The sequence below is a fragment of the Amblyomma maculatum genome, unplaced genomic scaffold (assembly GCF_055883805.1).
Source record: "Amblyomma maculatum isolate TAMU_Amacu unplaced genomic scaffold, ASM5588380v1 scaffold_13, whole genome shotgun sequence".
Classification (NCBI taxonomy): Eukaryota; Metazoa; Arthropoda; class Arachnida; order Ixodida; family Ixodidae; genus Amblyomma; species Amblyomma maculatum.
Genome location: NW_028146738.1, coordinates 22310217 through 22324979, shown reverse-complemented (window position 1 = coordinate 22324979; position 14763 = coordinate 22310217). Strand labels below are relative to the sequence as shown.

The 14763-nt window shown below is 50.5% G+C and overlaps 1 protein-coding gene across 3 annotated transcripts in view; it reads right to left on the bottom strand.

Annotated features, from left to right (window-relative positions):
• pan (transcription factor pangolin) overlaps positions 1–8064 on the bottom strand; it is a 215918-nt gene extending 207854 nt beyond the window's left edge. For 2 of the 3 annotated variants that reach the window (XM_084585839.1, XM_084585840.1), the window contains exon 1: positions 7521–8064. In XM_084585839.1, coding sequence (XP_084441965.1) covers positions 7521–7890 — 370 coding nt within the window. In that variant the 5' untranslated portion in view covers positions 7891–8064. The remainder of the gene's footprint in view (positions 1–7520) is intronic. The other variant, XM_084585841.1, reaches the window with a different exon arrangement.
• Between the last annotated feature and the right edge of the window lie 6699 nt (positions 8065–14763).

Below are 14763 nucleotides of genomic sequence, written 5' to 3'. Positions count from 1 at the left end.
GAGGGAATAACGTCTGCCTGTAGCTGTCACAGTGACCTTTCTTTAAAAAAACTTATTCGCAGTCAAATCAAGCATGTATTACTGGTGTGGATACGTACGAGCTCCACTTCGACGAATTATATGGCGAATGATAGTGTGGGACGCTGCCTTCAAACTATTTATTCAAAAACATGACAAACATCACCACCCCGCGCACACTGGGATTCTCCGGAGGCACGAACACACAAGGCAATTCGTGAGTTATTGCCCAACATGTCTGTCAGTGAGTGCATGCCACAGTGACGTGAACGAAGAAAACATCGCTTGGACAACGCCGAGTTAAACCTGACGAAATTTTCCAAACACGCAATATCAGCGGTCTCCAACCTCTGTCCCCCATTCAAACTAACCCGGCTGTTCAGTGCACGCCAAAGAACATCCAAGTGGTCGAGACTATTCGGAGCCCTCCACTGTGGCGTCTTTCACAGCACCCTACAAGGAAAACCAACGAAGCATTCAAACGGGTAAGGACCGCTGGTGTTGAAAAGGTTGCCAGATGCGCAGTGATGAGGTGAGCCCTAGCTCTGCACGTGAGCAGCATGCACCAGACTAATCCGGCACGCCTACGCCGAGTTAAAATGCAGCCCGACCACTAAGTGTGTCTGCAAACTGGCAAAAGAAGACGGCGAGCTACCGTGCTAAGCTGCTCGGGCAGACAGACAATCAATCCTCCCTACTCATCGACGCCAAACGCCGCTGGAGGCCTCAGACGCAACGGCGTCAGCGACGCTTGCAGCCGAGTAAACTATTAGTAGCAGCTGACGCAACGCGGATCACTACTATAGTCAGGTGATTTGGGCACTCGATGTCGTTATTAGACCTGCTGGCCTGGTAGTTCACACACAAAACAGAAGGGTGGTTATTAGCACTCGTTTCCTTTCCAAGAGGTGCTGTTTCCTTTCGCTCTTCCGCTACGCGACAGTGGTACTATAACAGTGGCTACAACCAAAGACAAGAGCTGGTGACGCTGCATACACCCAGACTCAACAGAGCGCGGCATGAGAACGTAAAGGAAACCGCAACGGGCATTCAATAATTATCAATGACGCAGTCGTAGCTGCAACTGACGAGTAAACGCTGCGTGTTCATTATTCCATACACGCTTATTGATAATGCAGTGGCCAAAACCTGGACTTGAGTTTTTCAGATCACTTAAAATCTGGCCCCCCGGTATGTCCTACCGCTTAATGCAGATACTTAAGAGCTTGTCACCTTGCTTAGGTAGTAGAGACGACCATTACAGTGCGCTTTATTTAAAAATTAAGCGTCGAGCTGAAAATCACCGGCGCCGTTCTAATTACAATCCGCCTTTTTCACAAGGCCGCTCTGCGCGCCTCTCCCCTGGTTGAAAACAAACCACCAACCCCAGTCTTGGCCTCCGCGATCGGCGCAGCTGATCTCGGAAGCCATGTGTAGTGACAGGTGTATGCGATAGATGGCGTGTCAAGAACACACACCGTCATTTAGCTGGCGCCAAGGCAGTTTTCAACCAGTAGCAGACGAATCTTCAACCATTCCCAGAGGGCGCCACATTTTGCGAAAAAGGCGGATTGTAATAAATCAAAACGCTTCCGCGACTTCGAGGCTGTGCCGGCTGCATTCTGCAAGCACGTCAAGAGGAGGGGAAAATGGACATGTCGTTATGTAGCTGTTCATGCGCCTGTCGGGAGGTTGTGCCCTCAGCTGGCCCGAATCCGCGCCATGTGGGTGAAGCGCCGCCTAGCACGCCATCAAAGGTAACCACAAGTGAATCGATCCTCTCGAAAACGACAGCCCGAAAACGCCGAATCACTTGCAGCTGCCCGAAATCCGCAGCCCAACTAGCAGTACGGAATGGAATGCTCAACTTTGGCGCGTATAGGAGGTATTCACTGAGGTCGTACTACCAGAAGGCGCAAGCATCGTCCCGCCTCGTCCGCCATGTCGGAGGTCGCCGGTGGCATCGGCGCGCGTCGGCTCGCGCTGTTTCAGGTTCGCTGTCAGGTGCCCGCCGTATATTGGAAGTGATCCGCAAAGTTTTATCAAGCTGGTAAATACGTCCACATAAACTTTTCTTTGTTGAGCCCTTTATGGGCACGGAGTTTGCAGCGATATTTTGATGCTCCGGGACATAACACGCCGTTCAGTGTTGCACCAGGCAGCACCCGTGCAACAGCTCGACAGCAAAAGTGGCCGGTTACCCATTTAGCGAAAAACGACTTGCAGCTCGTTAAACCCGTCGTTGGCTGCCACTGAGGCAGAACACATCGTGAAAAGACAGCGAGCGCATTAAATTCTCCAATTCCAAAGCTGGCATGGCAGCGAAACATACACTTTTAGTGGCGGTAGTCGGCAAACTACCGAAGCTTCCACAGGCGCTGTTCCAGCAGTAAAGCGAATCAATGCAGTTGCTTAATTTGGGTGACAGAAGGTCGAGAAAAAAAAAAGTACTGTCATGTCCTCGCAGGATCCCAGAGAGCATGTTTTACAAATGTAGTATCGGCTACGTAGCTCTGCTCGAAATGCACGTAACCCATGGAACCTAGGTTCGCAACAACGCGATGTACAGCGATAACGCTTGATAAAGTTGTAACTTGTTACTTGCAAGTTTGAGGAGGACAGACACGTCGCAATGTGCTCACCTCTAAAAACGACACGCCGGTCATCGACACCCTCACGCACATGTGGCTCTTGGCCTCGCTTTCTTGCCAAAAATTAAAACACATTCGTGGCTTAGTACGTTTTAATTTCTTCACCTGTCGCAAAACTTCAGACCGTACTTCACAGGCACCGATGTCAGGGAATTCAACGCGAAGCAGTGGTCTTGTAGTACACGACACACCTCGACGAAGTTACCGCGGTCGTACGAGCCGGTGTTTTCACGAAGTCAAACATTTTGTCCAGACAGTCGTTTTTCTTGTTCCACGAAGTCCACGGGTGTATCCACTCGCTCGCATGGTTTTCGCTGGCGCACGCAGAAATTCTGTAAAGGCGCGAAAGGCTTACCCCACGGATAAGAACGAGTTGAATACTGCGGCTGGGTGCGGCGGCCACACACACGACCCATGCACGACCACGCGTATGGCGAATTCTGCGCTGGCCGCTAGCGCCCCTAGCGGATGACGTCACGTGAATACCTCCTATAGCTAATTTAAATCCTGCCGTCTTGTCCACGTCGCGAAAACAAAAAGAGGAGGTTGGTTTGGTTTATGGGGTTTAACGTCCTAAATAAAGCGATTCAGCTGGGCTAAGGGAGACGCCGCAGTGGAGGGCTCCGGAAATTTTGACCCCCTGGGATTCTTTAAAGTGCACTTACATCGCACGGACGCTTTGCTTTTCGCCTCCATCGAAAAGCGGCCACCGCGGCAGGGATTCAATCGAGCACCCCAACACTGCACCAGCAGGGCGGGAAAATGAAAAGTCTAAACTCAAAACGAAACTGCCCTGTTCAATCGTACGGGTTCCGCAGAAAACAAAAGAACTCGTCAACATCTTACGCAGCTCCTTGCCACAGCGCCTACCCGCATCATAAAAATCTACAAGAGCCCATCGCATTACTATAGCGCAGGCGGCAGACCTTTAATGGCTCATACTGTCGGTGTTTGTTCGTCCGGTCACACTATAGCTATCATTCAAATGACGTCATCACCCGAAACTAACGTCAAGTACAACTTAAAATTCGGTCTCCATCGGGAATCGAACCTCCATCCCCCGGATACCCAGCCGAACGAACTACGCCACGGCCGGGATCGTGAAACGTGCATTATAATCCACCTTGTGACGCCCATGAAAAATCTTGCAATACCGCTGGTGCGCAAGGCCATGCAAGAATGTGGTGTAAACGACAAGACGCCGCCTGGAAGCCGATGGACTCTCAATTTACGCCTCGAGAACGCTTTCTTTTTTTTTTTTTTTTTTATCAAATTGAGTGTACCGAATCTACCGCATCGAAAGCAAATATGGCCTCTTTGATACCCCGATAGGTGCAAACTCTGCACTGGATGGACCGCGGAGGCGCGTCCCAGTGTGGAATACACCGACTGGCCGAAGCGGGTGCAAGGCATATCTACGCATGCTATATACCGCCGACACATGAAGGGTACCGTGGATCAGCAACTATGCGACAACGGCATCGGCGCACACTTGTGTACCAGACTTTTCTCCCGACGTCCAAGCGGCTCTGGGGGGCAAATCTGATAAAGGCGTTGATGACCTGGCACTCCTGGGTGTAAAGCTGTTCCCGCACACCGCCTCCTTGCCACAGGCGCTCGGTTTAGCCCTTCCCCTACCATGGCCGAAAACCGAAGTTGCTCCACAAATACCGCGGTCTGGGGATGTGTCTACGATCAAGCGACGGCCGACCAAGCTGGTGGGCTACGCCTGCCTGAATATTACGCGCGCAGGTGCGCTGGGGATCTCATGCTTTCCTTTCCCGCCCCTTTTTTTACGCCTACTTTTCCGACTGCGGAACCAAGACGCCCGCCCGCTATAAAGGGAATGACCACTAATACCCATAGCTTCCACAAGCGCTCGCACATTTTGTAAGGACGGCAGCTCACGCAGATGGCACCTCGTTTGTCATGTGCAGCCAGACATGCACCGCTCGGGCCGCAAGTCAGGGGGCTAAAATAATTTTATAAAGTTGGAAAAGATAACGTGACCAATACGCCAACGAGAGCAGCGCGGCTAGTTGCGAAGTGCTGCTTCAAAGACGTGCCAGCCCGTCTTGTTCATGTCAACGCCGATGAATCTCGCCGACAGTCGCATGCTGCAATGCGATCGCAGGCAGAGGAGGAAGACAATGACTGAGCACCACTTCAGAGCGCGCGTTTACTGCTTGGAAAGCATCGCGCAGCGTTAGTTTCTCGTGTATAATCGCGATTTGTATGCCCTCGTAAACAAATACAAGAACGAAGAAAAATTGCACTGGCTGCCATAGCAAAACTCCTGTACTATTAGCATATATGCTAGTGGTCCCGATTTGCGCCCACTGGAGCTAGCTCTCACGATCACTTCGCGGCAGCAAAATGAACCTACAATGACAATTGCGGTGTAGCCAGAAAAAAAAAAAAAAGAAAAAAAAACGCATTTTGTCCCCAAGTATGACAGATCAGGCTAGCTGGTGCTTACACAGCACTTCGGAGACGCTTCTTAAATGACACTGTCACTGCACGTGCATTACGGTAGGTACGCGCTTCTAACGGGCTTGCCAATTCCTGTAGACGCCTCACTCTTGACTCGTTTTGTTATCTGCCTCTTCGCGCAGCCTCCAGGTGCTCGAAAGTACTACAGCACATCATTAGCTGCGGCCGCCTGTTTAACGACGAACCATGAACGGTCAGTAGTTATGGCAGTAGACTACCAAGCCGAGAGACCCTGCCGCGTTGCACTCCCCAGTAGTGTGTGGTGGCAGTGGACGTCGAAGAACCACCAGGAAGTCAGTATAACCTGGAGGCATCGACAACGGCGTGATTCACAGCATCAACTGCTTCGGGACGTAATACACTACAAAACTGTGAACGTGTATCAGACGAAAACGTTCCACAGTTTCGCCGTTCACAACGCACGGCGCCGGCAAATACGAAAGCAGTGGCTGAAGAAAATTGCTGGCAGGAATAAAACTGCGCTTTTACAGCGTGGTTAGCAGCGTACGAAACCAACCTGGAGATGTATCGAGGCTAATGGTTATCTGGCTTACAAAAAGTGCCTGAATGCGAAAAGAAGTTTGACAGAGCACACTCCTGATAATAAGGTGGCGCGAACCTGTCATGACCAACTGCGTCAGTGCCCCGGAGAGGGCAACAGCAACGGATCTTCAGAATGCTAGGTGCCGCCACACTTGAGACAATGGATTACATCCCGCAGCGGCCACAATAGCGCGCCTTGCGCGAAGTGAAACGAACAGGCCCGAACAATCGAGCCGCAGCTTGTCGCTACTTGACCTAAGGAGCACAGTTCGTATAAGTGCCAGGCCTGTTCCTTGAATCGTTTTAGACGTCGCTCTTGGCTTTTATCCCAACCAGCAACCGACTCGCTCCATGGCCGTTCTTACATTACGGCGTGGAAGATCCTGAAACTCTAGCGCTGGTCACCAGACAAAGCTCCCGGCTGCGCCCCGCCATCGTGTCAAGCGAAGACAAGAAGGATCCGTGGCGTGGTCCCCTCTTTTCAGTCGACAATGAATGTAAAGGCAAACCAAAGATATCCTCGGAAGCACCCGCCGTTTCTCAGCAGAACAGAGGGACGAGAAAGCAGAACACGTCACTAGCACCAGCCGCAGGAGAAGAAACCGCATTCCGACAGAGGGCCTTCCCCCCTCCCGCGTTCTCCGCTGTCCCTCCGGGCGCCCGCTCAAGACAGGGCCGCACCCCCCACTTTGGGTTCCACCGGCGACCGTTCCGTCAGGGCCCTCGGTAGTTCGCGTATCACGCACCCGGCTTATCTTATCTGTATAGCCCGCCCTGCCTTTTGTCAGCGGTTCAACTAGGACCAAACGCCACGCTTACAGCCGCTCTTATCAAGTTTTACAATCGAAAGTATAAGAGAGCGAGAGATACGCGCTAAGCGGCAATGGCAAGGGAAACAGTAGCACAGAGGCTAAAACCCAAGAGAGCAAAATAATGGACGGAACTCATTCACACACTTTGCACAACAGTTAATACATGAACACCTATGAACCTGGCCACAAAGAAAGGCGTTACAATTTGAACCATCCGCGCTACTGGGCAAGACAATAGACATTTTAGGAAACGTAGCGCTACGTTTCCCAAAATGCAAACGCACCAACTCGCCCAATTCAGCATTCTTGTGCAGGACAATAGACATCTTGCGCAGAAACATCTACCGTAGGGCAGCGAAAGCACAACACTGCTGGCAGCTTCTCCGACATGACATATGCTCCCGAATGGGCACCTTACACTGGCAGACCAGAGGTATTTTCTTAACGCCTGTAGCGATAAGCAAACAAGAATATTTTGCACGAAAGAGACGACCCCGACTCGAAGGGAGTGACCATAATATTTGATCCAACTAAAATAGTACAACTGATCTGCACAAAATGGCAACGGAAACTTCGAGCTAGAAGTGCGGGAAACGCAATACGGAGAACGCTCAGTACGAGGGAACACCGCACTCCACAACTAATGAGGCAGAGTTAATTCACCAGAGTGCAGAGAGCTTACCTAACACTACGAATTAACAATCCTCCAGTACGAACGCAATAAAGCACCGCTACGCAGGATTCATACAAGAAAAATTCATGGCGCGGTAACTTAGCACAACAAACACACATGCGTATTGTACACAGGTACTACAGGTGCCATCGCTTTCTCACGTAATGCGCCGTGGAAGCGCATGAAATGAGAGGGCGATGACAGCGAGGCCAGACCAAGCCAGCCCGAATAATGTCAGGCATCGGCTGCGGCATTAATTCTGCCCATTCGATCGATCTCGGCGATTAGTGGAAAGTTAATGAAGCCGTCAGGACATCCATCACCACTCACCGAATAGAGATCCGAAGGCGTCCGGTCGCGTGGGTTTTGGTGAAGCGTAGCCGGCGGTCGCTTGCCCCGGTAGGCCCACTATCTTCTCCTGCAAAAACCGGCACAAACCCGAGGTCGGCGTCAAACCCCTCGCGGTCGACGCGTCTTGCTGCAGCCGAGATACTCCAAAGTCAGCGTGGCACGACGCGGCGAGGCAAGCTGAGGTCCTGGCAGCGGCGACGGCGGCACTTACCTCCTCGCCTTCAGTTACCAAGCTGGACTTCAGGTCCGTCAAGTTCTCCGATGATCGCTTCTCTTCTTCGCCTTCATCTTTGAACACTTTGATTTCGTCCGAGGAGGCCAAGTCGTCTCCGCCGCTGCCATGCGGCATCGTGCCCGCACACACGCCACTGCACCGCACGCGCACACAGACACGGCCGCGCTACACGCGAAGCTGGCCCGCCTTCAACGGCAGCGCTCGTCGCCACCACCACAGCAACGCGACATCGCCGGTCCGCTTCGCTCGCGCTACTTGTGGCTGGGACAAATCAGAGAGCACGTGTGCTGCGAGCACCGCCAGCCACAGCCAATGGAGACGCGGGGGCACCGGTAGGGAGCCTCGGAATCGGGCTGCAGGCGATCTGCGCGCCGCTGCTGCCGAAATTCCGGCGCCTGCTTCGCGCGCCCGCCTCGGCAAAATAAACAACAACACGTGTTGGTGCTGGTATAGTGCTGGGCTGGAGAGGGCGCCTTTGTCCGCGCTGGGGGCGAGGAGGCGCGCCAAAAGGGTAAACATTCCGGAGCAGCGTGACCGCGCGACGGCCGCTCTCCCTCGCCCCGCACGGGCCCGTGAAAACGCTAACGAGATGGTGCGGCCAGAGGTGCGGCGTCTGTCTCCGCCTCGCTGCGCGACCACTCGACGCGCGCTCGCGCGCTGCCACGGACACGCTTCCGTAGTCACTTTCTCCACGTTCGCTTTTGGTGGGTTCACGAATGCGGCGCGGATGATCAAACAGCCGCTCATTCGCACATGCTTAGGTAATCTGATACACCGGAGTGGCAAATGCCGGACCGGCTGCTTTTTACAGGGTTACACTAAAATATTTTAACACATTTTCAATACTCGTGCCACCGGCACAGTAGTCATTTAACGCCGTGTAAACATTCCAGACAAGCAGCTTACTTGCTGCTCGCAAGCAAGGAACTCGTTTACTCTTCTTGCCCTGTAAAAATAGTTGCTTCAAAACAACTATTCTCGCAGCAATAGCTTCGAAGACCGCTGAGTGTTTCAAAACCTCCCGCCCGCGAGACACCGCGAATCAACTCTAGCTTCCCGTGGTCGCGCTTTCTTTACGCGTGGCAGCGCGCCGCCGCAGTGCTGCCCTCTCTTGAAGACGAGCGGTGACGGCGCCGCAGGGCTACGTGGAATCGGCTCTAAAAGAAAATTCAACTTTTCTGAATGCCATTGACTGTTTGACGTCAGCTCTTAACGCAGTGCGCGCTGATGGCGGCCCTGGACCATTCTGTACTGGTATCAACATGCAGCGAACTATACTTATACTCATCAGACTTCGAGCGAAAACTGGAGAGCGTCTCCAAACGGTCAGCGCTCGCTCTCCATGCAAGAAATTAATGTCCCACATGGCCACAAAACGGCAAGTTGCGCAACATCGTGAATTTGGCTCCAAGATAATATACCATGGCCACAAGAAGCTTCGCGTGCACTCCAATCACAGCAGAAGCACTCTTTCATCTAAACCAATTTACAAAATTTTACTCTTTTACTTCTATATTTTTTTTGCAGTCTTCGATGTTTACAGGTACGCTTGCGCGAATGCGGGTTTGCTGGTTTCGTGACTATATAACGAAGACTGCACTGTGCAAGGCCTGAAACGCACGCCGCCTTAGCGCTGTCCACTGAAAACTGCGGCATGCTGGACGTTACTTAGGTCGCCTATTTTGATTCCATGGTTTCAGTGTTCAACGTCCCAAAGCGGCTCAGTCTATGCGGGACGCAATAGTAGCGGTGTTTACATGGACCCGACAGCAGCGGAATGAATTGAGTTATCGAGTTGAAACCGGTTACATGGTTGATGTAAACGCTGTTGGGTTGGGTCGAGTCAACTCCGCCGCAGGGGGTGGATTGGCTGGACTCGACCCCGCTTCAGGAGGCATGTAAACACTATCGAGTCGAGGCACAGGGCTAGGGGAGGGCTCCAGAACAATTTCGGCCATCCAGGGTTCTTTAATGTGCTCCCACACTGTACAGTAGACGGATGCTATGAGTTTCGCCCTCCTCGAAAAGCCAAGGCCGGGATCGGTGCCCTAACCACTGAGCCATGGTGGCGAGGTTGCTGAGTCCTGAAGGCGAAGTTTAGTACCGTGATTCATTGAGCAATTTTGGCTCGAGAAAGTGGCGACGCTTATTCCGTGGAAAGGCTTTCAATCCTCAGCTGCAGTTCTCTGCAAAATGGAGACAGAAATCCTTCCTTCGCCCAAAGTAAAGAGGATCGTGCGTGATTTTGCGCTGTTCGAAATAAATAGTTACTGAGGTTTAAACCACATCAGCTACGATACGAGTGTAGTTAGAAAGTTGCAGGCCGGCGAAATAAACCAGCGATAGGGTTCATCACGGAAAAATACCATTCTTTTAACGCTTTTTCCTTGCTCTCCAGAAAGTTCGTAAAACACAGGCTTTTCTACAGTGTGTCTCCGATATTCAACACGAAAACGAACATCGAATGCGCCTTGCATCCCCATTCGCTCAGTGAACTTGAGGAAAGAGTGAGGCACCGCATTTTGGCCACCACCATTCTTGCCACTTGCGCGTCCTTCGTTCTGGCGTACGTGAGTATGAGCGGGTACGTAGATCCTATTTACGGATAGACTTGTGCCGCTTACACCGCAAAGCACCCTGTTTTCATTCTTACGGGTCCAGAGGGCAACATTCCATGTTTCAGGTCAAAAAAGGTCATGGCTATGCTGCAGCACATGGGGTAGAGTAACAAAAGGGCGGAAAGAGAGAAGGGTGCCGGCCGTAAAACTCTCAACGTGCGCGAAGGAAATATAAAGGATGGGTATGAAGAATTTGAAGGAAAAAAAGAAAGGAAGTCAAGCCTTCCGCCAATTTTAGTACAATGGCTGCCTGTCGCTGGCGTACCCCTGAGTCTACAGCCAAACAGTAGACGAGTGGTCACTTGAATGTCCTTCACCACTGAACCTTCTCTTCGCCCACCGGTCTCTCTTTTACCCGTGTTCTGAGAAACGCATGTCTTCTTCTGAACTCTTCGGCCGACTATCTATTGGCCACGTGCAAGCCTTCTGCTTAGCCTTCAGTGGGAAAAGAGGCGGAGTGAAGAACTTCCGACATAAAGGCTCCTTGCATGGAGTGGAGAATTTTAACTTACTACATAAAGCCGCGAAGAAATACCACAATGCGAAAATCAAAATTATTCAGAACGCTTGTAAGCCAGGTGCGATACAAGCGAAGCCACCCCTCAGCACGACCCTCCTTTTGTTCAAAAGCATGCACACGTGTAAACAGAGCCCAGATTCCTATATAGTTAATTTGCGTCTAGCAAGACTGAAATCTATGATCGCAGATGAAAAATATAAACTGCTGCACGCAGCAGAAGCCGGAAACGCGGATCAAACCGTTTGTTGTACGAAACGACACAAGCAGTTTTTGGTTCGGTTAAAGCAGGGATCTCAAACACGCGGCCCACCAGCTCCAAAAATGTTAGCCCCTGTTCTGAAAGCACGTGCCAGAATCGTTCACGCACACCTTTTACTGAGAATGGGAGAGTGTGGTCTGAGAACTAGACGCTTTGGCTGATTTCAGTTTTTTTTTTATTGTTATTGTTTTAACTATTGATTTTGTTTTTTGTTTTTTACAATTTTTTATGCTGCTACTTTCTGGCTCCTGGCCCGCAATGGATAAAATTTTCTTAGTGCAGCCCGCATAGCGATACGTGCTCGAGACGCCTGGATTAAGAGTTTAGCCCTCTCAAACCGACTCAGGCTATGAGGGACGCCGTAGTGGAGGGCTCCGGAAATTTCAACCACCTAGGGTTGTTTAACGTGCACTGACATTGTACAGTACTCGGGCGTCTTGCTTTTCGCCTCTGTCGGAAAGCGGCCGCTGCAACCAATAGGTGGGTTGCAGAGACCTAGAAGTCAGCTTCTCTGCAGAGCAAAAACCCCTTCACCATGGCGGTCAAACCTGTTCTGAGGACAGAAGCTGGGTGCAGCGCAGAACACTTCTATGTCCAGCCTGATGTCATGCACAAACCTGTTGAGCAGAATTCCTTCACTATTGAGAGCCTAGAGGAGGTAGACGCGGGGGAGGCGTCATGAATGGCACTTGCAAACGGAGGGGTTCTTAGTCCCATAATCGCGACAACAAGAGGGGTGCAGGAAATGGACGTGGTCATTATTGCCACAATAGACGTCTCCTGCACTGCACCTAATTTCTGCCCCCAAAACAGGTTTGGCCGCCATGGTGAGGGGTTTTTGCAAAGCAGAGAAGCTGACTTCCAGAGTTTTGCAAAGGGTCCATGATTCTGCGCCCTTGGTAGTGGAACGCCGAACCACTGAGCCACCGTGGCCGGGCAATAGAAGCATGATGAGAGTGTTGAGGACAAAAACAACAAAAGCCTGCGGTAAATGAGAAGCCCGCCGAGTAAACTCAAAAATATATAAAACGAAATGTTCCAGAACACAAACCTAAAGAACCAACAAGAAAACAAAACAGCTAATGATTACTAATGAAATTTACAATATATAAAGTGTAAAGATGTAAAACGCAAAAATGGCACCGAAGGAGACAACAGTCAAGATACCCCTCTCAAAATTCACCACTGCCCTCTAAACCAGTTTTTTTTTTTTTTTTTTTTTTCCCCGTTTCGTATGCGCCCCTCTCAGGCAATCTTTAATAACCTTTATGTGAAACGGGCAGATGCTATGAAGGCTGATTTCTTTCGTGCTCGTGGGATTTGTTCAGTTCTTTTTTTCGAGGGCTGGTTTCTGCTCTTTTATTCTATCGGTCGCAAAACTTTACGTAACGCGTGTTCTGAAGAAAAAAAAATGCTATTGCACCTCTGCCTCATGATTTATTTTTCGCACACTTGCTCCACTTTGCTGCCAAAAAGTGCATGTGATGGCGCCGCTCTGCAATGCGAGTAGCGTGGTTCTAGCCTCCTAGTGTGAGCTTCAGCCGGAAAGGTGGTGGTGCTAGTGGTTTAATAAAATATTCGCAACTTTCACGTACAGTGCCGCCGCCACGCGGCCGCTTCCGGTACCGCCCTTAAGGGGATACTCGGAAAACGGCTCGTGCTCCTCCAGCTTGCTGCTGCGTCTCCCGCGAAAATTCTTTACGTGGAGCTCGGTACTGCAGCTCCTGTAGTGTGTAACTGCTTTTCGAGTTGACTTTGGCTCGCAGCCATGACAATAGATTAATAATATAACTTCTATTTTGGTATGTGGGGCACGCGTAGTATGAGGGGAAAACATAAAAGCAGTCGAATCTTCCATACACCGATGTGTTCTGACTGCACGGTCAAAGGCGGGATAAACTTTCACATGTTACCTCCAGATTATATGCCCCGGAAGGAGAGGATAATTAAGTTAATTAAGATTTCGGTAAGATCAAGTCGGTTACTTTATCGTGAAAAGCATTGTGATAAATCCTGGTCGACAAAGAAACACCCCCTTAGTGACAGTATGAGCGGCGTAGCTATCTCATTTCTGGGGTTATGCATGGGTCTCGTTTTTCATTGCCGCTATAAATTCTGAGCACAACCAAGTTTCGCAAAAAAAAAAAAAAAAACTGCGACTAAAGCTATGACGGTTTTCGGTGCGCATTTTTGATGTGAAAAGTTAGACTGGCGTAAGTTGCGAGCCATACCTGCCTGATATCATTTTTGATGCCGACCAATTCATGGCCCACACATGTTTGAGAAATTAAGAATGTTTGTTTCCTACCCGGTTGAGTGAATGCAGTGTTTGCAATCAGCACCTGCCATATGAACGCTAGATTAGGAGCATGTATTGAACGTTACGGAACATACACTCGCACTCCACATTTAGACTGTTCTCAAAGCCGGCGCTCTAGCTGTCTTGCTTTTCAAGTAACTGTTCCTGAAAAACTGTCTGTGTCAGCACTGGGTCATCACTTGCGAAAGTCAAAATCACTGCCTATCAGAGGTGCAGCAAAAAAAAAAAAGAAAGAAAAGTAAAACAGGTTGGTTGGTTGGTTGGTTTGTGGGGTTTAACGTCCCAAAGCAACTCAGGCTATGAGAGACGCCGTAGTGGAGGATTCCGGAAATTTCGACCACCTGGGGTTCTTTAACGTGCACTGACAACGCACAGCACACGGGCGGTTAAGGTCATCATAGTAGACCATCATTATTACCTTGTAGTGATGTTTTCTTGTGCCCAAACAGGGTAGTAGGTACTTCGATGCGACGGCGTATATTTTGAAGTCAAGGAAAAACTTTGGCCACATAAAATTCGGGGTTGGCTGCTCGGCATGCCTGTGCTACGCGCGTGAATGCACAGCACGACTTCTTGAAATGCTGCAGTTCGCGAGTGCCCGTGATCCCTGGATAAAAGTGGAAAGTTTTATCTATATGCATGTTTATTGTCGAACGTTTCTCTGTAGCACTTTGTGGCGCGATTAGAGTCGCCTGGGAACCTGTTGTACTTGCGCACAACACAGTCAGCAGTAGGATGTTTCACATACCTGACCCGCCACACTCGAGGGGTCCTTTGTATCGCACCCCTGCAACGCATGCTCACAAAGGGCTTGCATACGCTGACTGACAACGCCGTGCATACGTTCGCTCCACAGAACACTCGCGCGAATATTTTAATGCAGCTTCAGGAAACGTAGCCCAGCGTCCCAGCACAACGCACTTGAAGCGTGACAGCCGGATCACCTTAAGGGCAGCCATATTGGATTTCCAGTGGCGCCGCCTATAGCCCGTGAAAGTTGCGAATAAAAAGAATATGACTGGCCGTGGCTATTGTCATATAATATGAATATGCTCGTTTTTCGACTGAGTCCATGAGCATGCCGCGCATGGACTCAGTCGAAAAACGAGCATAAAGCGCACTCAAAGGCCGAGTACAAGGAAGACATGATTCCTGACTACAACCGTGACTAGTGTTGCAAACACAAAGAGGACGGGCAATCACTGTCCACTTGATCAAGTTGGCGTGCCCAGAAACCTTGTTCCCTCCTCTTTTCTAGAGCTGAATGCGG